Source organism: Rhea pennata, chromosome 2 (assembly GCF_028389875.1).
Source record: "Rhea pennata isolate bPtePen1 chromosome 2, bPtePen1.pri, whole genome shotgun sequence".
In the NCBI taxonomy this organism is placed as follows: Eukaryota; Metazoa; Chordata; class Aves; order Rheiformes; family Rheidae; genus Rhea; species Rhea pennata.
Window position 1 is genome coordinate 19,162,121 of NC_084664.1, and position 24,848 is coordinate 19,186,968.

General features: G+C 37.6%; 1 protein-coding gene across 1 annotated transcript in view; it reads right to left on the reverse strand.

Moving 5' to 3' along the window:
- The window catches only part of GPR158 (G protein-coupled receptor 158), a 202,805-nt gene that overhangs the window by 91,584 nt on the left and 86,373 nt on the right, over positions 1-24,848 (reverse strand). Inside the window, exons 3-4 of the mRNA XM_062567691.1 lie at positions 21,440-21,542; positions 13,272-13,489 (exon numbers count right to left, since the gene is read on the reverse strand). Coding sequence (XP_062423675.1) covers positions 13,272-13,489; positions 21,440-21,542 — 321 coding nt within the window. The remainder of the gene's footprint in view (positions 1-13,271; positions 13,490-21,439; positions 21,543-24,848) is intronic.

Below are 24,848 nucleotides of genomic sequence, written 5' to 3' on the forward strand. Positions count from 1 at the left end.
GGACACAAATATTATTCCTGCCATCATATGGAGAGTCCTCTGCAGCCTCAGTTAATCATGCTGGAATGGTGTTGTCTAGAAAACTCCACTTCATGAAAGAGTAGAAGTGTCAAAAATCCACTTTCTTACTGAGACAGAGTCCTTCTGAAAGTATTTGTGAAACAGGCAAAGATACCATCTACAGTTTTGCATGAAGCAACCATCCAGGCACAAGAGAGATTTGAGTCACAACTCCTATCTTACATGAAGCAAAACAGCAATTTGAGTATAGACAATCTTCCATATTGCAGAACGGAGGAGTATTGACTACAGCAGAAAAAATGTTTTCTAGTGTAATAACAATGACAGCCAAAGAAGTTTCATCCAAAAGACATTCCCTAAGTGCACATACCTTTAATGAGCTAAAAAATTAGAAGATCTCTGTCTTGGAAGAAACAGAAAAGTAACTGCCATTTTTTATTTTCTCTATAATAAATTCAGGGACTCATTAGGAGTGCCAAGCAGAAAAGGGGAACTCTGAATTGCTGTAACAAGTACATACTTTCTTTTAATTATTTTTGGTTGACTCAACAAAAATCAAACAATTCATTCATAGTGAACTACACGAAACTCTTTTACTTCAAGGCAGAAATGGCTGCATCTCTTTTGCAAATTTCTTTGTGTCTTGTTCAACCTCTTACCACACTGACATATACTTTCAATAATTATTCTATTTGAATAATAGCCTCCTAATGGAATATGGATTGCAAATACAGTAAATTCATATCAAAGGCAAATTTTTCAAAAATAACCCTTCAGTTATATACTGCCACTTATATTGGGGAAATGTCAACATTTTCTGGCATTTGCAGGTTTTTTGCAATATTCCTAAACCAAATAATCCTCATATTTTTTCACTTCCCCTTAAAGAATACTTATACAAAGGTCATTTTTTTCTATTCGTAGTAATATTTGAGTCCAAACAGAACATAATTATTACATTTACTTTCTACTTTTTAAAAAATTGGAAAAGCAAAGGTCAAGCAGCTTTCAATCACAAACCAATCTCATTAAAAAAATAGTGCACAAAAGTCAGGGAATCAAGAAATCACCAAATACTTTATTTTTCAATTCATGTGGACCTTGATCCCTTCTGTTACACAAGTAATGAAATGTATTATCATACATCATGATGAAGATAAATTGTTCTACATTTTGAAATGAGGATCCTACTGCATATAAGTTGCACAACACCTACAATAAAGATGCTAGAAAACATAGTATTTGTTGGTAAAGAACTCTCATAGTGAAAATGCACTGGAACATGTTGCCCAGTGGGGTTGTGGAGTCTCCTTCTCTGGAGATATTCAAGGCCCGCCTGGATGCAACCCTGTCTAACATGCTTTAGGTGACCCTGCTGAGCAGGGAGGTTGGACTAGATGATCTCCAGAGGTCCCTTCCAACCTTACTGATTCTACAATTCTATGAAAATGTGGTTAATGTCCACCTTTGAAGACCAGGAATTCCTTCCCTGAGAACATACAGCTTATACTAAGACACCTGGCCCTCACCAAATAGTGATGAATATGTAGATGAAGGAAAATCAGTATGAGACAAATAATGTCAAAGTTACATCTCAGTGTATTCACATCCTTATGTTTAATTTAAAAGCTGAATATGTAAGACTATGATCATCAAAATTCTAGATCGCTTAAAATGCCTGTTTCACTAGAATATCTATTCAATTAATGCAGAAATGAAAGGAAAATGCAAAGCCATTATGTCCTTCAGGAATAAAATGTACTTTTATATTGATGATTATTTATCAGGCAAAACATCAAAATGAATATAAAACCAAATTTCACTAGAAGGAGGAGGAGTTCAGTAAGCATGTTACACTGGTTGGGTTTACAAATAGCTTCAGAACACCTGAACTGAATTTCAGCGTTCTTAATCAACATGGTATCACCTATTACAGAAGATAATACCACAGTTCACTGAAATAGCTGGTAGAAATTGTAAATCAATCATGCAGAAAGAAATGGTTTATGGTATATTATAAGAGAAAAAACAACGTGATTGCAAGGCTCAAGATTCACAATACCTTAGAGGAAACAAACTGAGAATGATGCAAGAAAAGAAGTGTTTGCATAAACACAATATAGAGAAAAAAAATCCTCATTATTCACATGACTGAGAAGGCAAATGAGCTCTAGATGAAGATCATTATATTAATTTCAAATCAAACAAAAACTAATGATTCTGAAAATTTTAAATCCAACTCCAGTTTATTTTATGCATGAGATCCAAAGGGCTAAATTGCTCCAAACTAATTGTTTCTGACTGGCTCTGACAAACCCTGATCCCAGAACTAAAATCATGAGATTTTTCAGCTTTTCAAAATTTATTACACTAAGTGATCTCTTCCAAAAAGTTTAGATCATTGATAGTACGTTTCACGGGAAGTAACAGCACTCTTGCCTTTGAAGACAATATTGCTAGGTGTAATTTACTTATTATTCTTACTTCTCTATTGCTGAAAACCCCAGTCCAAGGTCAGCCTTAAGTAACTGTAGATCCTGCACAAGGAGAAAATTAAAAAGACAGTCTTTCCTCCACAGAGTTACAGTTTAATATAACGAAAAACAGATGGATAAGGATATATGGGAAGAACCACGAAACAACAGGGCAATGTCATTTAGCATGACAAGCAGTCAGTAGTCTCAGCCTATCAGTATTCCATCCATAATCATGCATTTTGTAAGCTTTTAAATTTGAAGGCATGGTATGGAGAGTAGTGGATGCTCCTGCGGAGCCTCTAACAAGCATACGAAAGCAAGAAGGGACCAAGAAGGTGTTCCTGAAAAATGCAGAAAGACAATAATGAAGGCTGCTCTTGACACTTCTGCATCAAATATATGGCTCTAGGAGAGAGGGAAATATTAATGTAGGAACTTGAAAACAAAGAGATATAGCTCATGTGTGATGCCAAACAGATACAACGAAAGGACAACTAGGACAACTCAAAATGGCAGGCTAGAAAATTGTTTGCAGCATCATTTTGAATGGATGCAAGTAGGCCTTGACTGCATTTGCCAAGGCCAGATGAGAGAACGCTGCAGTAGTCAAGCTACAAGGTAACAAGTTGAGACAAGAACTGTAGCTCTGTGGATTGGCAGAAACTGAGTATTAAAAGGGAACTCAGAAGGAATTCAGTATAACTTAGAGCCTGAGGCAGAGCAAGCTCAGGTGTACAAAACGATGTCAGATAACAAGCAGGTTGCTGCAATAACCAAATAAGTAGTAGCTGGGATGTCTTTAAAGGAAGCAGGAGGAGATTAAGGTTTCTTTTCAGGTATATTGATATTGATGAGAAGATGTCAGAGAAAAAAGATTTTACTTCAGAGAGAAGGATGCATGGCTGGGACAGAGAAGGTGGAAAGCAATCTCACTGTGTTCACAGCACAAAATCCTAAAGAGAAGCTGGTAATATAATAGTGCTTCTTGTGCTCTACAAACGTTCAACTTTCGCCCAAAGAAATTAAGAAAAGAATGGGAAGAAACGTGTTTGAGTGATCTTTGTTTCTGCATATTTTACTGCATGCTGTAAGTTCTGAATATTTCTACTACATGATACACCCACAAAATAATATAAAATGCCATGTAAAACATTTCCCTGAAGATGCTATCATTAAATAAAAAAGTTCCAAAATAAAAAATTATTATTGGTAAAAAATATGTAAGGCTTTTTCTAGGATAAGATTTCCAATATAGTTTTATTTCTGCTATTTGAAGATTCTCATATGGCATTTCTTTCTAATATTGTTTGCTATTTTTCTCCCAGTTTCTTCATTCAGGCTACTTCTACCTTGCCTTTGAACGACATTTTCGCTTACTTGTGAATTTATTTTTTAATCTTCAAAAGTGCTTCTCCTTTGTCATCATGTTTTTTCCCTGCTAAAATCAAGTCCAAGCACATGTGAATACAAATCCCAGCTGTATCAGAAACCAAGTCTTAATCTCCAAACTTCACCCCTCGCTACTGGCTAAACACATTGCTGCTCAGGGCACCACTTACAGAAACTTATTCTAAAGACAAACAGTTCATCAAGTATACAACTGTCACCGTGAAATTTTGCAAGAGCTTCCCCTTTCAAAGTCCCTCCACTATAAATGGGGCTCATGCTTGGAACAGCTCTTTGGATCCTGTACTACAAACCTTTCACTTAGACCCTAAAACGTAAAGAAAAGTCTACCTCAGATAGAAGTCTGTTCTTGGAAAGGGCAGCAGGCCAAAGACATCATGCAAGCCACTAGAGGCTTTGCTACTGATCGTACAAGAAAAGGTCACGACAGCATGCAACTCCAAGACAAACAGCAGGATAAATAAATAATATTGCTGTTATTCTGTTGACATGATAGGAAGTTCCCTCCCAGCAAATCCATAAATGTCCATTCACATACCCAAGTGAAAGTTCAGAGACTGCCCTGAAGTTGCTGCATCAAAGAATCAACAGGGGAAAGTTTATTATTATGTGAAAGATCATTTGATCTACACAGTTTCCCTTCAAGGAGCACAAAAACAAGAATCATCCAGAAACAAAGATGGAAAGCTACAGATATCCAGAAATTTTAGCAGCTTGCTCAGTCTAGTTTAATTGCTATCTCCAAAAATGCTTTAGGAAAATTATTCTATGCTGTAATAGGTCTCATTGTTCAGAAATATATGCTAAAATTCAAGGATTCAGTTATCTTTATTCTACATAATCTATTTTAGAAGTGAAATCATAGTGTAATACAATTACATTTAATATATGCCGTCAAGTCTACTATAGCCTCGTCTCTGGTGACAACTATTTTCATGGCCAGTATCCTACACTGAAAGTGCTCTATTATCAGTTCAACTGATTTGAACACTAGGTCTCTATGCTGTACAGTTTTGTGGAATACTGGTAGCAGAAGAGGACAATGACTCATGGAGAGCAAGGTTTTGAATACAAAGACATTAAGGTTCAGAAAGTAAAGGCCAGAAACCAGTCTGAAAGCCAAAGTGGAGCTATGGTGTCACAGTCCATCACTGATTCACAGCACCCAGATGGCAGCACACTGCCCCATAAACTATGCATGTTTTCTAGCTGTTCCCTGTGTCAACTTAGGGGAGACACAAGCTGGCTTAATATAAGATATATAAAGAAGGTTGCAGTTTTTGCATCCTTAGAGCTGCTGCTGAGTACTCATGAAAGTTATTTTTAAGACCTCACCTTGTCAATCAGGGCAGATTCTCTCTAATGAATATATCCTGTTTGTGCCTCCTAGTGCCCTGCTCTTCTCATGATCTCCTCCTCATGAGACTGACTGCAATGAATCAGTGTATCTATTTATATCTACATCCTTATTTTCTTCGCACTTGAGTTTATGCTGAGGCTTACATTGTCTATAGTGGAACTAGGTAAACCTATTCCTCTAGTCACAAGTACTTAATTCCCCTAAACTATTAGATTACAAATACATATAGATGTGAAACACCTCGTGTTTATGATGTGAATGCCACCACACCTCACAAATACAGGGCAGTAGCATTGGTACAGCCAGGCATGTCAACCCACTTTTTCCTTTGGAACTCCAGCAGCCAGTATGTCTTTTGTGATTTTCAACAGCTAACACAGTCAAACAGACCATGCACTTACTATCTTTTCAATATGGTATTCTGTAATTATTTATGTGAGAGTTAGAGAAGTACATCCCTAAAGGCATATCTTAACTCTGCAGAAAAATGGGAAAGGACATTTTATGAGTTCTATTTTATGAATAAAGAAATGAGAACTCCACTAAAAGCAACTGCAATTTTGAAAACATCTTCTGTGTCTTTAAAGCTGCACACCTCAAGACTACAGTAAAATTCCCTGAGAAATCACAAGAAACTAGGTTCTCACTCAAAGATATGACGAAGGAGGGGTGTACAAAGCACTGCATAGAATCCGCAGGTGCTGAGTGAACTGTCAGGTATGCCCACCAGCATAGCACGTAAGGACAGCTACTCCATCTGTGCAAGATCTCTTCCCTCTACAAAGTTTCCACTTCAGCTGAAATGTCAGAAATTGGTGTCTAGGGAGAGAAAAGCAGAATGTCCACCAAAGATGAAAGGCATCTGGGCACAAGTACATCAAGATGCCATTGTAAAGCTAAAGAATAGAAAGGACTGACTTATATTAGCAAAAAAGGTATGTTTGCAAAGCCAGCAGGCTTTAATATTTAAAGATGTATGACACACATCAGTAGCCTATGATTATCTCACTCTGAATTGCCACGTGCCATCACGGTTACAGTAAGGGAGAAAAGGAATTCTCCATTTCTCACTATTAAAAAGGGGAACTACAGTATTAATATGCATATTGTTTTTCTATCTATGAGTAGTTCTGTGCAGTGTTTAGAATTGCATTGTTTGAAGGACTTTTAACATTTTAAACTCATATTTAGCAGAATATTTAAATAAGGTTACACTGGAGGGAAAGCTACGGAAGTCATCCTGAATGCCAACCACTGTAAATGTTAATTTAACAGAAAGTAAAAAACATACAAAAACAGATAGTCAGCTGCCATTACATGCTGCAGTTCCACCAAGAGTGCTAAAGTAATTTTTACCAGCTGAGTCTTGTTAACTGCCTGTTTTTCTTTGATCAGGCTTCTAGATAAATATATACGTTTTTTCTCCTCTCATTAAAAGTAGTTGTATTTCCAAAGTTTCTGGAGCATTCATAAAGGGGAAATAAAAGACCAGTAGAATAGGAAGTGGTTTAGTTACACATTTCTAATACTTGGAAGTGGGATATGGTTCCGAATGGGGCAAAGCCCTTCCTTTCAACGGGCTCTATAGCTGTTCTTTACCATGGTTAATGCCATATGACAGCATTGTTCTGAATTCTTGAAGAAACTCTTGTAAAAAATTTTATATTACTTTGAAGAGCTGAAAACAACCTTTTCCAAGTGTGCTTGTTGCCATTAATTTCACCTTGATATGCTGGATTTATAGAGATGCTAGACAATATCTTTATAGAGATGCTGGGCAAGAGATATCTTAGGGATGTAGAAAGAACCGAATTACTCAAGTTTTCCTCACTTTTGCTTGTAATTTTCCTTCCCACTCAGAATTCAGTTCACCGCAGTGAATGAAAAGGAAAAATTATGGAAAAGTAACTTGGCTTTAGTGCAAACACTCAGAGACCTTAAGTAGTGTTAAGCTGAAAGAGAATTCACAGCAAACAAGTCCCTTCTAAATACACATAGTATGTGTCAAGGCTAATGCATCACTGCTGCTGAAGTAGCAATTAGCCTCTTCCACTGTAGGTCTGAGATTATCTTCTCTGCTCTCTTTGCCAACAATTGCTCTTAGCATTTCTTAAGTGCACTTGCAGTTCTTCCAGCAGTTGTATTCTACCTTCTAGCTGCAGGCATGAGTTGGTATGCCACTCAAAAGATCAGTTATTTTCATCTCTTCTTTTTGATCCTTTAGAAGACAACCTGATAACTAAAAAGTTCTTTATCTTCTTTGCAGGTGATATTCTTCTACTGTCCAGTACTTCCAAAGAACTTACGTGTTTACAAACGCAGCTGGTTTCCACTCCAAAGCTCTGGTAGATCTTTAGCCCTTGCAATCCTACATCTGCCCTGAAATAAAAAAATTCTTAAACATTATTCTTTCTGGTGCTATATAGCTCTGCTTTCCTTATATTACACTTAATCAATACTGCAGAACTTCATTCCCTCTTTGAGTTCTCTATTGGCTCATATAGCATGACTTATATAGATGAATTCTTCTACTTTGTTCAGGCTTTTTCTTCGCTGTCCAGCTTGAGAGTATTTGTTTAAGCATCACTAATTTCTGTCCTTGCCTAGTCAGCCACTTTTGTTAGCCTCATCTCATATTTTTGGACGTGTTTTTAAGTAGTAATGCTTGCATTATCCAATCAATAATAATGCCACACCACACAAGGATGTTTGCTAGCATTCACCTTGAGTCAATTTGTTTTTCAGTTCTTCAGACTAGGAGAGTATTTTGCATCTCTCTATATAGCCATGAATATCTGATTCCATAGGGCTGAAGGATGTTCTGGAAGATCAATTCAGGCAGTCTGCCAAAGTCTTTTGAAAATCAAACAAGAGGAGCCTACTATTTTATACACTGTTTTACAATTGCTAGCATGAATATCTAGTCCATCCGAAGTGTTTTAGAGCCTCAATTCAACCTGTTCTCCGTTTTGCATAAACTGTCCCTTTATCTCTTTCACTATCACACTGCAGAAGCCTCAACCCAGTTGTAGTGTTCAGAAGATCACTCTATTTGGGCATTTGAAGAACACTCCAACATTTCCACTACTAAGGAAAAATCTCTTCTTCCCAAGCTTCATTAAATTAACTCCACTAGTATCATTAAACTGGCGTTGTCAAGTATTGTTAGCATTTCTGATAGGATTTGATCGATTTCCATCTCCTGGGTATTTTTCAGCCTCTTGAAGCTTGTGTTAATGACAAGTCAAGAATTTCCAACTTTCACAACACACACTACGGTTGTCTAGAGTAGTTAAAAATTTATTTGAGGTGATCTGCATATCTGTTTTCCCTTCTGTATTACCTCTGAATTTTTTTCCCTTTTTGACTTTGGCCCATTTCTTCCATTTACTCTCCTGCTAAATTGTTTGCATTTTCCTGCTATAGCAGCAGCACCTGCTTTCTCTGATACCTTTTCCAGTTGTCTCTATCTTTCCTTACAATACTTTCCATTAGTAGTTTACCTTTTTCTGCTTCTGTGTTTTACTTCCAAAATTTTATTATTCTTCCCATTCTACATTCTTCTCCACATTTTCTGTCCATGATTTTCTCCAGTTACGACTCTTGTAATTAAATGACATTGCTGCTGAGCTATGCCCATTTTTTTAGCCTGTTGCTTTCACCCATGTTTGGCAAAGCCTGAAATGAATTCCTTAGTATCGATCTGAATTTTCTCATCCTTCTGCAGTTCCATTTTGTACTGTTTGCCAGTGCTGACTACTGCTTGAAATCACTCTTCTTTATTGCCATTTACAGGTTGGCAATGCCAAGATTTTGGTCAGTACCACTACTGACAGCTTGGCATAATTGCCTCTCGGACAAATGATCTGAATCTTGATTTGTCTCTCTGATATTTGTTCTGCCATCTTTCCAATGCTACTGTGTAAGTCTATGGTGTCATATCTCAAGTCACAGCCTGTTATTAAAGAAGCAGAATTATTAAAGAAGGAGAATAGCATACAGAGATCCTTCCTACTCTATCCTCCCAGTTTCCAAAAATCAAGCCACTGCCTGAACTAGAAGTTTCATCAAAACTATCGTGTTTAAACAGTCAACAAAGAAAACATCAATGATATGATTCTTCCTAAACTCTCTTTGAGTGGATTTATACTTTGAGATCTGTGGTATTCTGTGGTAATGAGTGTCATAAAGTAATTAAAAGTTTTGTAAAAAAACATCTACTTTGTGGGTTTCTTGCCTTTTTTTAAACCATTTGATAGAGTCATGAAACATCCTCCAGTTTCATATTACAAGGAACAGTAAATATTTGTTCACACTACACCTTCTCCATGCTGTTCATGGTTTTATACTGTATTCGCTGCAGTGCTATTTCTTCTGTCATTTCTTTTATCTAAAAGAAGTCTATCTCTCTTAGCCCTTGGAGAGCATTATTTTTAAGAGCTTTCGGTAGTGGATCTTTGAAAAAGTACCCTTACCTATAACCTCATAATCCACCTTCATAGACCTACAAATACATTTGTAGGACATCACATTCTCACAAAAGTCCATTTCTCACACTTATCCATGTATCTACCAGTTCTAGTCTTTACCATTGTTTCTATGCATTTGTTAGCGCAAGTCATATTTACTGAGCTTTAGTGTTCTTATCATTACTGGAAGTCTTCTCAAATATGGATGCAACATTTCCTATCTTCCATTTCCCCTGTTCTGCTACTAATGTAAGCAGTGGCTTACGCCACAGTAAACAATACAGTAATTTTGTAGAAGGGTTCTTTTAGAGGTCATGGGTGAATACCATCTGGATTTGCTGACTTACTACCATTCATTTTGTCAAGATCTTTCACTCATGGAACCACTTTGCAGGTATTTACCAGGTTTCCCTGTAGATTATTATTATTACATCCTACTTTAGTAATAAAGATCATGTCATAAAGGGTAAGTTGAATCTACACATTCTGTCAATAACTCGTTGGAAGCAATTATTGAAAACATCCTTCTCATTGCTGTGTTCTCCTTTCGGAGAAGAGCAGTAGATCCTTACCAACACTTTTTTGTAACTGGTTTAGATCGGGAACACATTCTGCACTGCTGATGAAATTAATGTAGGTATATGACTCTTCCACAGAAGTTTCTGTTATGAGTACTGCTTGGTCTTAATATCTGTAACCACTGCAATCTGAATAGGTTAGATATTCCTCCCTTTTCCTATAATACCTTCCATCTGCATCTACTCTTACTGAAAGCAGAATTTTGGGATGAAGGTTGTCATCTCCATCATGAGCTAAAAGATTCCTGTGGTGTAAATTATCACACTGTCACAATATGATAGTCTGGGTGTCTGAGGTGCTTTTTCCCAAGGTGCTTTTAGCTGCCAGAGTTTAAATTTTCAAGACTCTGGGTTTTTGAAATTAATTTTTACCAAGAGTCTCCATAAAGCACAAGCAGAGAGCCATGTTCTCTTCTGCACACTTTTACTAGAGTAGTAACTTGTTATATTACTGTAACAATTTGTCTCTCTAGTTTACTATCTTTTGATCAGCAGCTATACCAACAGGCCACATCATAGCTATGCTTCATTCTTTTCAGCACTGGAGCCTTTAAATTGCATTTCTTAATTCTGAGCACCCTATTTTGCAGTTTTAAAGATTTACTTTGCAGATTGCTTCCTAATATAGTAGCAGTATATGGTTCTTTCCATTAAAATTCAGTATTAGAAGTTGCTGTTGCTAAACTATTTGAATATTGCAGTCCCATATGTGGGAGGCAATCCAAAAAATGCCCTTCTCCAACACCTACTTATTGCAATGGATATGAGCATAGTAACTTTAATCACTCACCAATATATTAACCTAATTCCAGTTTGTTCCACTAACAGTTGCACTCAGAGTGCAGATATTTTGAATATTCCAACAGCTTTTCTTTCATTTTCATGACTTTTCCCTCTTGATGGAGAGAACACAGGCAGTTACCAGTCTTATTCATTCACTCCAATTTTCTGTCATTATCCAATGTAACCAGCAGCTTTCTTATGCAAATACTCATTGTTCTCGGTATGCTTGCCCTTCATACAGCTTCTCATTTCATGTTAATCACACAAGATCTTTTTCTTTTTAAAATCATGCTGTACCAACAAGATAAAGAACATAAAAGGAAATCAAGAAAAAACTCAGCTGAACAACATGAAAGGCAATGGAAAATTATTTTTCAGTTTCCATTTCTTGAAAATATTGATCATTCAGGAAAAGATTATTAACCATCATATTATTTTTCTGCCTCATTTTTCTTCATCTTTTCCTTGTGAGATATACATTTAGAGTAAAGTCAAATATCTTCTAAAATAGTCAATTTATAATTAAATCCATCTCTGTCCAACTGAATGAAATGCAATGTCCCAAAGACATTCCTTTACTGTTCGGAAAAAAAAAGTATTTGTTTTGTTTCATGTCTAGTTCTCATTTATTCAGATATCACCATAAATCTCTAAGGGTAATCTGGAAAAAATAGGCTTATGCTTTCTCATAAAAGTTCTTTAGAAACAAGGAAGGGCATGTAAATGTCTCTTGGTTTGTTTTGGAATTAAATATTCATCTCCTTTCTGGTTCTTTGTTCATAGTTTACTTTGGAGGAAGGGTTGATCACCACAAAAGTATAAACGTGCTTTTCACTACTATCATTTTTTATGAAATATAAGATTTCTATAATATGTCTAATGAAGATACATTTGTTTTTTTTACAGTAGTAGTTACAAAACAAATGTGCAATAGCTGGGTATGAAATAATCTGCTTTGTTCACTTTGCAGATTAGAGACAATTTTTAAGTCATAAGGAATACTTTTCATGATGTTATCTGTTTAACACAGCCATTAAAAGACAGTAACATTACTGTAAGGACTAAAACCTCACAGAATTGGAATGAAGTTCTTTTGCTTAGTTAGCATTAGGCAACTGAAGAGATGCTTACAACAGACTTTCAATAATGAAAGATCTTATAAACATAGAATCAAGTCTGTAATTTGGATCAATTTATGCAATTTCATTAAACATAAAAACTGTCAGAAACAGAAGAAAAAGACAAATTTTACAGTCCATGATTTCCTGCCAGAATATTAAAACGAGACATATTTCTAATACAGACATTGTAGGATTAGGAAGTTGTGGGATCAGGTGTTTCAGAAAACAAGATGGAAATGCTTCTCTAGTTATGGCAACTGGATGAAGCTATTAATTTCAACAATATAGCATAATGTGTGCACACCTACATCTTCCAAATATAGGTAGTGAAGATGTGCCAGATTCCTTTATTTTTTTTTTCTGTAAACTGGAAGTTGCCAAGACTATTCTGTATTTAGTATTTATTGAGGCAATAGAGAGATTGCATGAGATACTACATGTAAAAATATTTTGAATGAGGTAAAAGCAAAAGTTCATTAGAGCAGTACATAAACCATGACTCTGTATTTTCAGATACTACTTAATATGTTCCTACTTCAGTGAAAAAAATCTTCAACCCCAGAATTAAGTTTAAGCTATCTGTGAACTAGAACTCTTTGGAAAGATTTCTCTTTGATATAACTATTATCCAATCACTCTCTCAAATATATTGAAGCCAAACATCCTTCCCAACAGTGGTAAAACAGGTAGAGTCTTTCAAGATCCAGAGACTATAAATACACATATCATGCCCTGGGGACCTCATGCTTGGCCTGATTTTCTGAAATGACTTATGACACAATAGATTTCCTTGATTTATGCCAATTATCAACAAATGTACGCAGATTTCATTGGCAGCCACAAGTTGCTCAGCATTTTTTCAAAAGTTTTATCACCAATTTAGGTAGCTCCATGACTAAAGCGAAGCATTCCCATTTGGAAATCCTACTCTCTGAAAAAGAATTCAGCTCCTCAGCTGAGAAGTTGACTCTCCAAATTAGAAGCTTTTCACTCAGCACCAGTGAGTCTGTACCATACAATAAGCAAGAAGATTTAAGTAAAACACATCTCCTTACCTTTGCCTTGCGAAAATGGTAGACTACGAGCATGCTTATGAAGTCCAGCAGCATACAGAGCGTTTGGAACGAGATGATAGCAAGCCGCAAATACTTGTCCTCTTGTGCATAGCAGGGAGTATCATCTGTACAGTACGAACATCCTTCCCTACAGGGCAGGCAGGTGTAGACTTCCTCTGACAATTTATTCCCAGAAAAGCGATTATCTGCATCCTTTCCTGAAAATGTCAAATAGGGTAAGGACAGACACTTTAACTGTACAGTATAGGCAGTTCATCCATACAGGAGCAAGAACTGTTCTCTGCTGACTCCCTTTCTTCCCCTCTTCTCTTTCATTAAGCTACAGGAGGGTTATCCAGGGCTGCTTTTGTCATTTCACCCTGCATTGCCACACTCAGAAAATACAAACCAATTTAGACATGAGGGAGAGTGAACTTATTAAATGCCAAATGTTTCCCACTGTATTGAAAGTGGGCTAAAATTGCACAGGAAATTCTTTGAAGTAGACTTCTGAATGGGGGAAAAAAATACATCATTTGGGAAAAAAGAGGGGATTTTACACAGATACATGGAGAGCAGACCTCATTAACTACTTAATGTTCACAGTACAAGCTCTTATCCTACTTCAGATTGTTCTCAAATCTCATAAAGATGCTATCCAGTGAACTAACTAGCTTCAGATTAGATAAAACTCTTCTTAATTACTATTTGGTCAGCATACTGCTGGATGATTACACTATTCTGTGCCCAAAGAAAAGTTAGTGCATTTACACCAAATATAATTTTCCATTGTCCACACAAGCACACCTAGGAATGCTAGAAATCCTACTGGCAACTTAATATTTTGTCTATGTAAATCAATAGTTCTCAGCATTTTCTTACTCTGAGCTGATACCTTGCCTGTCAAAGTGAAACCACCAACACAGCATACAGGAGAATTCTTGCTTTTCCTCATGCATAAATACAGGCATTTAATGAAGGATAAAAGGAAGACAGGAAAAAGGAATAATGTTAAATAGGAAGGCAAGCTGAACTTGCTGAAAATGTGTAATTTAAGAAAGACAGGTTTAGGAGTTTCCAGGTGTGTCAAAATGCATACATGCTAACTTTTCCCACTTTTCACATGACTGGAGAATTGCTCCAATATCTCTGATCAAAATTCTCTTCCTCCAGCAATGAAGGTAATAAATCTTGTATTGGTTATTCTTAATTCAAGAGACAATGCCTTTCAGTGACATTACACATGCATATTGGCTTATAAAACACTCTTTGGACTTTCAGCTTGAAATGTTTGAAATAGAAGGTTATCTGTAAGGGTAATTATCTCTGCCTTCCTCAAATGTATGTATGAATGTGCATAAGCATACATCTACTGACAGACAAAGCCTGGGAAAGGAATAAACAGGCTGCATATCCAAGTATGTTTATTTGGCATGCTGCTCCTGGAGGTCCTTGGTGTAAGGGTGCGTCTTTCGTGCTTTCCATGGCGAGCAGAAAACAGGCAGGTATTTTTCATTAAGAATGTGGAATTATCTTTGGAGCTTTGTTCTAAACAAAGATGCTGGAAACCTAAATATAGTAGAGTGCTGCTGACTAATGCAGGCAATCAGATTTCCTTAAAGACAAGTAGAAATTACGTGGAAGATTTTTGTGTCTCTTTGATCTAGACTCAGGATACGAGAGGTAGGAATGGAAATGTTAGAAAATAACCATGCCTGGGCATCCTGAGAAGATGGAGAGCCTCTAAGGAAGCTGTCTACTAGTTTTTTAAATATTTTTTCAATAGGATGAACTATGTCCTTAATTCTCATTATTAGTCTTGCAAGCCTGGAATTTCTTGTCAGTTTGCAACACCCCATCTTTATCTGCTCATTATCATCCAAGAGCTGGACTGAAACACATCTTTACTGTGCCTAACTTTATGTCTCTATTTTATATATTACAGATACAGCAACAGAACAGCACTGTCCTTCTGACAGAGAAAGAAGTCACAGTCACGAGCTTCCCATCCCCACATCCAAATTAAGAGTGAACTACTGACAGTCAGAGTTTTCTATTTCATTCCATCTACATTTACACTCACCTAAACCTACTTTTCAACCCTCCAACTGTTCCTTTAGCATTTCTGTAAGAAGGAATCACCCTTCAACTAGCCAATGTCCTAACTCATTTTAACTCTATAAACCTGACTTTTCCGAATCAGATGAGCCATTCTTTAATAAAGTGCTTTTATTGTGGTAACTAAATAAATTAAAATATTCTGAGAGTAACAGCTTAAATAGCGAAAAAATATAACTAAAATGAGAGTTAAGAATTACTGAAGTCACAAATATTATGTGACTATTGCTTAATAATGGTTAATGCTCCTAAACTTGAAATTCTTACTCTGTTTCTAAAATGTTCAGCCTTGAAAACTGTTGAAAATAGATTATAATCCATTTTACCATGCATTTTCTTATCTGAGTCACGCATGGAAGTTTCTTCATGTTTATGCTTGTCACAAGCTATAGGGATAATAGCTGATAAACAGCTGTAATAGTAAATATCCCAAGGATGTGACTTCATAACGTAACAGCAAACTTTTGCCATTCTCTCTGGTGTAACGCTTTCAGCTGTATACACGGAAAGATCATCAAAATGCATCTCATGCCCTGCCAGCTATGACTGATTATCTGGAGAATATCTTTTGGCTTGGAAAAGATTCTTCAATACAGCTAGTATAAAAGAGATATTTATTGGATCTACTCAAGATTTTTCACAATGTGAAAGTGATAAGGAGTTATTTACAATCCTCATCTTTTTTTTTTCCTCCTTAAAAAGTTCATCAAAACAGCTCCCATCAAAATGATCCTCTAAGAGATGTTCTTGAGAAATAACCAATTGTTGCATTTACTGCTAACATGGAGCTTGTTTGGAAAGGAAGTTTAAACCCATCCATACCTCCGCCTTGACTATACCCCACAACACTGCAACACACTGCAAAACTGAACAGCTCTGCCTTTTATGTCCAGCCAATGTCCTCAGACTGAAGTCAATAAAACATCCATCCAAATCATGGATTGTCCAACTGAACCATGAAATTACTGCCTCTTGCAGCACTGGCAGGCCACGATTTCATTGTGCCATGTCTTTTTCTATTTCAGCAGCTCTTTTGCAATAAACATGGTTTAACAGGAGAAGAAAACCAATTTTTTGTCTCCAAACTGAACATGCCAAAAGATTTTAAACACTGCTGATGTGGAGGGGGACAAACAAGAAGCCAATTCTGCTCCATGTTAGTCAGAAGCAGTTTTACCACTGATCGAACACTGCAGTACTGATCCTGTGCTGTAGCAGTTAGACCTAAGGACAGGAGGAGGAAGGTACGCAGAACAACATAGAAAAGACAGTAAAAAACTAAAAAAATGAAAGGAGAAAGTAACACAAAGAATTGGTGGAAGGGAGGAACAGGGACTCCAACTAATATGAAGTGTAATTAAGAAAATCCCAGAGTATTAGAGAAAGAAAATCAGAAGCTTAAAAGGGATCGCGTCCTGTCTACTAAAATTTTTGTCCTATTTTTCTCCCTCCCATCCTAGTCTTCCTTTTCTGTCTGACCAACCTATTCCTGGTTTGAAAATGGTCTCCTAAGAAAATTTCATGAGGGTAACTCTTCCCCTTGGTTCTCCTATATACACTGTGCTGTGCTATGGGTGTCTCAGCAGCTGCTGCATTACCAGCTGAGATGTCCCTGCAAAGTATGGTACTGCAGACAGTTAAGTGCTAGGGCAGGAATTACTACCATCCCAAGCCAAATCATCCCATTCTCCAGTCAAAACCCAACAGATAAACACTCAGAGCATGCTGAGCATTGAGCAGAACGATAGGCTGATTCTGCTTTTGTTTTCTAATGGTGTAAATCAGGAACCACACTATTAAAGTCATGTGGCAGCAGTAACTTAAACACAGTGTGTGACTGTAATTAGATCTGCCTGCATCTCAAACTGTAATCAGCCATGGTCATAATTGTCACCAAACAAAGGTCTCGCTGAAGTCAGTGGCAGTCTTCATAGGTGCACAGGTCTGCACGTGTGAGTTCTGCTGAAGAACCAAAGCCTAAGAGCAGGCATAAAAAATGGGAATTCCAATGGAGCTGGAATCCCCTCTTAGGGCTATTTATGTGAACACAGCCCCGTCAGACAGATATTCATCTCCAGACAAGAGAGCTACCTCTGGTGCAAGGGCCTTTTTTCTCAAGGCAGGTTCCACATCCATACAGCAAGAGCTGAAGGAACATCTTATAAGAGGATGCAATTTTAGGTTGACCAAAGCACTGCTGTTCTACTAAGGATCTTCCAATGCAAACCTAACTAACCTGTGGGGCAGACAACGTAAGCGCTTTGGTGGAATGTGCTACAAAAATGTTAAAATGTATGTATTCACTAATTAATCTCTTCTACCTATAACACTGAAAGTCAGCTACCTAAAAATGAGACGTTAGAATACAGTGCTTAATCATGTATTCAAACACTTACAGGTTAATTTAGCTTGCCGAAGTATAATATACCGAAGTATATTTTTTAAATCAATTTCTGTTCTCAGAAAAGACCCTGGAAAAATGGCAGTTACTCCACATCTCACTAATACCCAGGGTTCTCACTAACCAATGTAGCAACGGAAGAAACGCTTTACACATTTTGACACTGTCAGTTCTGAAAAATAAATATCCAGCTTTCGGAAGGGAACTGCTCTCCTGTCTGGCATCCTCACAAGTATCATCATGGCCTAAGTTTCAGCCCCAAAAAATGGTCCCATTCACAGTTCTAAAACCTTCAGCATGAGCCAGGCAACCTTCCTGGGAGCAGCAAAATTGTTCTGTTTGAAGTCAGAAAAGCAACAGGTCTGCAGAAGCTTTACTGCTGCAGATACTGTGCATGCAGTGATGCAACTCGGTTTTCCGAGCTGCGTTTGCAAAAGAGGTAGAGCAACAATCATTTAACTTAAGCCTGCCCACTGAGCAAGCCATGCAGCGTCCACTTTCTCTCTGCAGCCATTCTACGCAGCTATCTTTCAGCTGGACATACCGCAAAGACTTTCCACCATGTAAAACTGTCACTTCAGGCATGCTGTGTAAATGTAGTTAAATTAACTTTTCTATGGTGCAGAATCCCAAGATCATTTAGATGTGTTCACATTTCAAGATATAACACACTCAATCTAATTTTTGAATGCACAGAAGTACAGAACTGGTCAATTTTTCTCCTATCTACCTACCCACCTACTACCTACTTACCTCTTCAGACCTCCAAATCTTTTCTGTTTTCTTCCTCTAGGAATATTTTACAAATCTTTGGCACTTCTACCCAGCTTCATATCTCTTATCATCCAACTTCACCAACCTATCTCCACAGAGATCTTCAGGTCAGACAGCTTCTGTCAAAACTGCTCCCAGGATTCATGTCTAGAATTTTTTTATTAGCAGTTTTTTGAATCTCCAAATACTTATTGCAGTCATTGTAACCTTGTTGTCTTCTACTCTTTCTTTTTTTCAGAATACAGTGGTGACAAGGCTAAGATGCCTTCAACTACTGTTTTTTTCTTCCTTTACTTCACAGTCCTTTACAGTCTTACACTAGCTGTCTCACTGTTCACTTTTTGAAATGATTTATAGAGCTGCGCAGATTGAGTTGAATCTAGATGAATTAAAACAGGTTTTTTAATGACTTTTTCCAAATTCATGTTTATTTAACTAACTCCTAGAACAGAAAAGTCAAAGCAAAGTGACCTCACATCATTTAATCACATCCCCTTACATATCAGCGTAGGCAAATATTACTTTGAGACAAATTTCACTCATGTTGGCCATTTAGAAGTCTAATATCCAACCAAAATTAGCATAGAGGCTCCTCCTTCTATAATAAACAATGCCTTCTTCTCTCTTAGGGCAAATATCTAAAGTGGTAGGATTACCCTCCAGAGGAACCACACTCTCTCCACCAACTATAAAGGAAGCCTAGATGACATCTAGGCATCTACATCTTAGACAGCTAATATGGCATAAAATGAATCCCATCCCTAATGACCAATGTTGCTACTATCTCTAGCCATATTATTTTTGTGTGTTTTGTGGACCTGACATGACAGAAATCTAAGAATGATTTTTTTCATATTTTCATTCAGGAGGGTTAAATTCCAACTCCACCATAACTCACAGCACTCCAGGAGCAACCAAGCATCAGCCTGGCTCTATTAAAAAATTCATAGAGAGCCCAGAGAAAAAAAGCACTATCACCAGGCTGCCTTGTATGACACCCTACAGTATGAAAAAGGAAGGGAAACAAGCATTCACCAGATACACCTTTGAACAAACACAATATGCTATTTCTATTACATATATTTACAGGAGATTTGGCATATTCTGGGTTAGGACTGAGATATTTGGCTGATCTACTTCCAAACATGACCAGATTATTAAAAAATAGGCCAATCCCTAACATAGGTCAAAAGAATTAATATCTGGAAGTCAGGGTTACAAAAAAAGTGGGGAGGGACACGGGAATTCTAAGGCTTTCCTAATATTAAAATATCTACCCACCTTTCACCTAAAGTCCCTGTCACTTTTCATGTAAAAAGGAGCACTCATGAGCAACTAAAACAGCAAGGAAACCGGAAGCCTTATTTGCAGCCCTTGAGTTCACACTGAATAATATATTTAACCCAATTATCAGGCACAAGTAACATGCGGCATGTTTTCACAAGTGTCATGTCATATAATCCTGCACATGATTTACCATCTTAAAACATTTAAATAAGTATTTTCATATTCATTTTAAGTAGGTTGAGATTCTCCTCTAGCTTTCATCTGTTTCTTTTCAAACTTTTTAACTTGTGTAAAATAGGGAAAAATCTAACCCAAATATAGAAGGTGTTACAGCAGAGGTTCAAAACACAGCTGTTAAGTCTATCCAGACTTCTCTTTATGGTATCCTTTTCATCTTTCGTTTAGACAAAATTTCCCTTATATCTAAGTACTTTCATTTTTAGAAGTTGCAGTGCAGGGAAATAAAAAATAATTTATATCTAAATCACTAATAAGGAAAGATGTGATGAAAATCTCAGGCACGTCTATGTGGTAAACTTGGCACCTCTTTATCTACCCCAACATATCCTGAGGCATCTGCGATACAGAGTATCGCAGAGGTGCAGATGTGCATTCAATATCACTGGAGCTGTTTCTATTCTGGAACAGAAATAGCTATATTTCGCCAAGGCAGGAGTCCACAGCTCTGGACCAAGTTTGGTGAAAATTTCTCATCGCTGTTCCCCTGGACATCCCATAGGAACTGCTCCACCAGCAAGGCAGTGAGGACACGAACCTTTGGCTAGCGGATGGTGCCAAGACGCTGGGAATGGCAACCTCTGCCCCGTTACACCTTCAAGCAACACCTTTACACCTGTAACCGCAGTATGAGCTGTACTAGTATAACTGTAACAATTCTAGCACAAAGTCTGTGCAGAGGTTACACTTGGGTTATATGGTGAAAGTAACAGACAAAGACTTAGGCAGCAGTTTACATACTAGCTAACAGTTTCCTTGCTGTGTATCATTTTAGACTGAGCCACCCACAAGAAGGGCAGTAGAGCTAAGTACAACATGACAACTTGTTTTCTGGGAACGTGCAGGCTATCTGTAATCCACACCATACAATCAAGACAACGGATTTGCAGATCTCACTCACTTCTAGCAGGTCACCACTAAGAATAACAGCTTGGACTCTTCCTCTGCATTCTCCTTTGTAAACGGAGTAAAATTAAAACAATGTAAACAGACATAAAACCAGAGCCTAGAGCATCCCAGTTTGCCCTAACAAAAGAGAAAATGAGCAGACACTTATTTCCTCACTACTTGTCCTTGATCACAGGTGCCAGAAATCTTTATTTCCTTATAGCAGTAATTCTTTTCATATTTTATTTACAAATCAAATATGCTTAAAGAGGGTATGTTTTACAAGATCCTCAAGTGTAGACAAACCAAAGGGCTAGAACTCCGTAAGTGATTATATAATCTGAGAGTTGCAAACCACTGGGATTTTACTGTATAACCCTGACTAGGATAAAAAGGAATCCTGCGTTATTAATGCTATCTCTGTTTCTTCCTTTTTTAAAAAAACTCATGCAAAGGCACTTACTCTGAAAGCTGCTCACTGAAAAGATGTTGGGATGATAGAATCCAGCCTTGCAAATACATTTGTAGGCTCCAAGCACAAATCCAAGACCTTTAATTGGCATGCACTGTGAGAAAAGAAAAAAAAAAGAGTAATGTAGATAATCACACATCTTTATACTCACATGTATATTCAAGCATAAGAAAAGCATTACATGATACTGTGAGCAGACTTTTAAGAATTAGTAAGTACCCACTGCAGCAATACTTTCTCACTGACTTTTCCCATAGTCATTTACCACTTACTTCTTGTTTTTCTTGTAGTTCCTCACCAGAAAACTGCAATGACAGTTATAATCAAGTCTGCCCGCTGATACAATGACCAACTGACAAATTTGGCTTTTGGCACCATGAAGTATCAAACCACATACATCCTTCCCAGTTGCTAGGCTATATCCACACTGCATCTTGGGCACAGATCTGAACCTGAGCCCAGATCCCAAATCCCACCTCTAGTATGTATTAAGATAGCCTCTAGAAAACAAGGAAAAAGCTCAGGCCCAGTCAACGCCTTAGAGCAGAGCTAAGCACAGCTCTGAACATACTAGGCCATGTCTGGCCTGGCCACCTTCAAATCTTGCTGGGACACCATATGGCTCTATTTTCTCTGAATGGTTCCCAATGTTTTTTACCCTCAGAGCAGACAGCATTTCAAGCAGCTGGAGCTCGGGCTACTGAGGAAGACCGTGGACCTCCATAACCAGGCTACCAGCCTTCCAGGGGGAGCAAGAATGTGTGGTATTGAGTCCACTTCTGGACTCATAACCATAAAATGGGGTAGATTTACATCAAAACAAAGCCAAAAGTTTGTGAAAGAAAACAGCTGTGGTCCTAAATCTGATGAAGGTCAAACAGAACAAACAGATGCTAAGAGGAAGCTCATCTGCACCTTCCAAGATCCCTTGTTCCTTTGTCAAGTAAGTAGTATGTAAAACAAGTGTTTTAATCCATCTTTACTTTCACTTAATCTCACTACCAGGACCACTGCAGTGAATTTATTATAGCAACAGAACATCTACTTTCAGACCACTTCCGTACAATAAATACACTCTGCCCAGTGCAGAGAGGAATGAGTGTAAATGGTTCAGCCATGTAAAGATAGAAACACTGGTAAGATGATTTTTCCCCAGGATTGCTTACCAATCAATCAGTACCAGATGCCTTTCCCATCAGTGTACGAGTGCCTACACTGGTGTGCCTATGCAGAAAGTAAAGGGACAATCTTCTTTCCTCTATGAACAACTGAACAATTTCAGTAAAATGCTCTCTTCTCTCTTGTTTCCTCAAGTTTCACTTGTTTGCAACTACCTGTGATTTCAGAATATGTTTAAATTTCTGATTGCAGCTGAGAGTAAGATGGAGAGGACAAGGCTTGGCAGAAGATGCAAGTTCCAAAATCAAATGCAAACTAAGAGAGGGCAGTCTGCAGTGACCCTTAAGAAAAACTCAACATTTTTATCAAATTTCAGCTTTGTTACATAATTCTGTATTGGCTTTTCTTTGCCTCAGTTCCCCAGACACCATCTTCTTTCCTCTTACTCTTTGCCTTGATGGGCAGAACCATGTATGTCTATGTGTATGCAGTGCCAAGCACAGCACCTCACTGAGGGCTTTCGAGTGTTACTGGGAAACAACTAATAAGCAAGAAACTGGCAAGTGAAAACACTGTGAAAATTAATTCGGCCTTTGTATAAACATGAAAGCAGGAAAAAAAAGAAAAAAAGAAAGAGAAGACACAAATCATTTTCCTTTTCACTTCATCTTCACCTTGCAGAAATGTGACTGGAGAAGCTGGAAGACAGGAGAAACAGAAGTGGGATGAGTGTGTGAGAGTCCGAAGACAAGCAAACTTCTTTAACAAAGCCTAAAAAGGTATTTTTTTAAGTAAAAAGTATTTATAAATTTTGATAGCTCAAGCACCTTTTTAGTCCTCATTCTTCAGGAAATGCATTTCAGGGGAAAATTCTGTTCTGGCATCTTTCTTTATTATAATAAATTATACTTTGCTATAGATAATGCATTTTCTTTTGAAGTTGAGGGAAAAAAAAGAACTAGCTTCTACTGAATTCTGCATACACTGCAGCAGTAACTGCAGTAACATATCCATAATCTATTCTCACTGCACAAATTCTTCATATAAAAATCTGTCACAGGCTCATGAATCTGTCTGCACTGAAATAAATGCTTGCTGATGATCCTGTCACACACCCTTTCCCCCTACTATACCAAATAAAAGTTTAAAAGATTTTATTTTATTGTTGCTGACCAGTCTAGAACTTGAAAATGAACCAAATAATTCAAAGGTTTGGAATCTTTTCTTGGTCTAGAATATTATTCTTGTTACCAGTCTTTGATAGCAGCAATGTACACCTTAAGAACTACAGGTCAAATTCTATTTCTTGCAGCCCATATGATCCCATACAAAGGTGTAAAAGGGATCAGAACACTAGTCTGATAAAAAAAAAAAAAAAAAACAAAAAACAAAAAAGAAAAACAGAAAAGAAAAAGAAGATAGAAAGAAAGCCTAGATCCTTTTCAAAGCAGATGTAGTTTCCAACTCCATAATTTCACAGTGCTCAGAGACTACTAACACTGCATAGAAACTGAACTATTTACAGTCTGATTTTTTAAACAAATTGCACTAGCTCAGCAGGGAAGAACACTAAATATCATATGGTCAAAAATGTGGAAAATATCTTTTCTAGAAAGAAAGCATTCCCCTCTTTTTTAAAATGATCTATCAGTTATTACTGCATTAAAATACGGTGGAAATATTACTGTGAAAAAAGCAGTATATAAATGGAGTAAGATTCAGCTGGCGTAGAAAAGGAGCCTAGCGCTCACCCGGTGCCCAGCGCAGCCGTTGCGACGCGGCGCTGGTGACACGGAGGCTGGCAGAGCGCAGCCGACGGCCATCCCCCCCCGGGACTCCCTGCGCCTCTCGCTGCCTCTGCTACCAGCCCCAGCAGCCCGCGGCTCTTCGTAGGCGCTTCATGTCCTCTTCAAAGGTACAAGTGAAACAGAAGATCGCTGACACATGCCCTTCTTGCAAGACTCACTTAGAGAAAATGAAGGATCTAGCTAGACAACGCCCAAACATCAAGAGGTGTCCTAGCATCAGGATTTGAGATGAAGCAGTTGGGTGGCTGGCATAGCAGAAAAAATATACAGAGAAAGATTTGGATGAGAGCTGTCTCAAGTTTTTAGCAGCCTTCTAACAACAGGAAGTTTTACAGCTTCCCCAAAAGTTAAGAGGAGTCATGTAGGTCCCAAATCCAAACCATACAATGTTTCACCCTCCGGCCACTGAGCCTGATTCAGCCGTACACATTGCTCTCACAGTCTCCCCTGCAGAGTGCATGGGGATTTCAGTC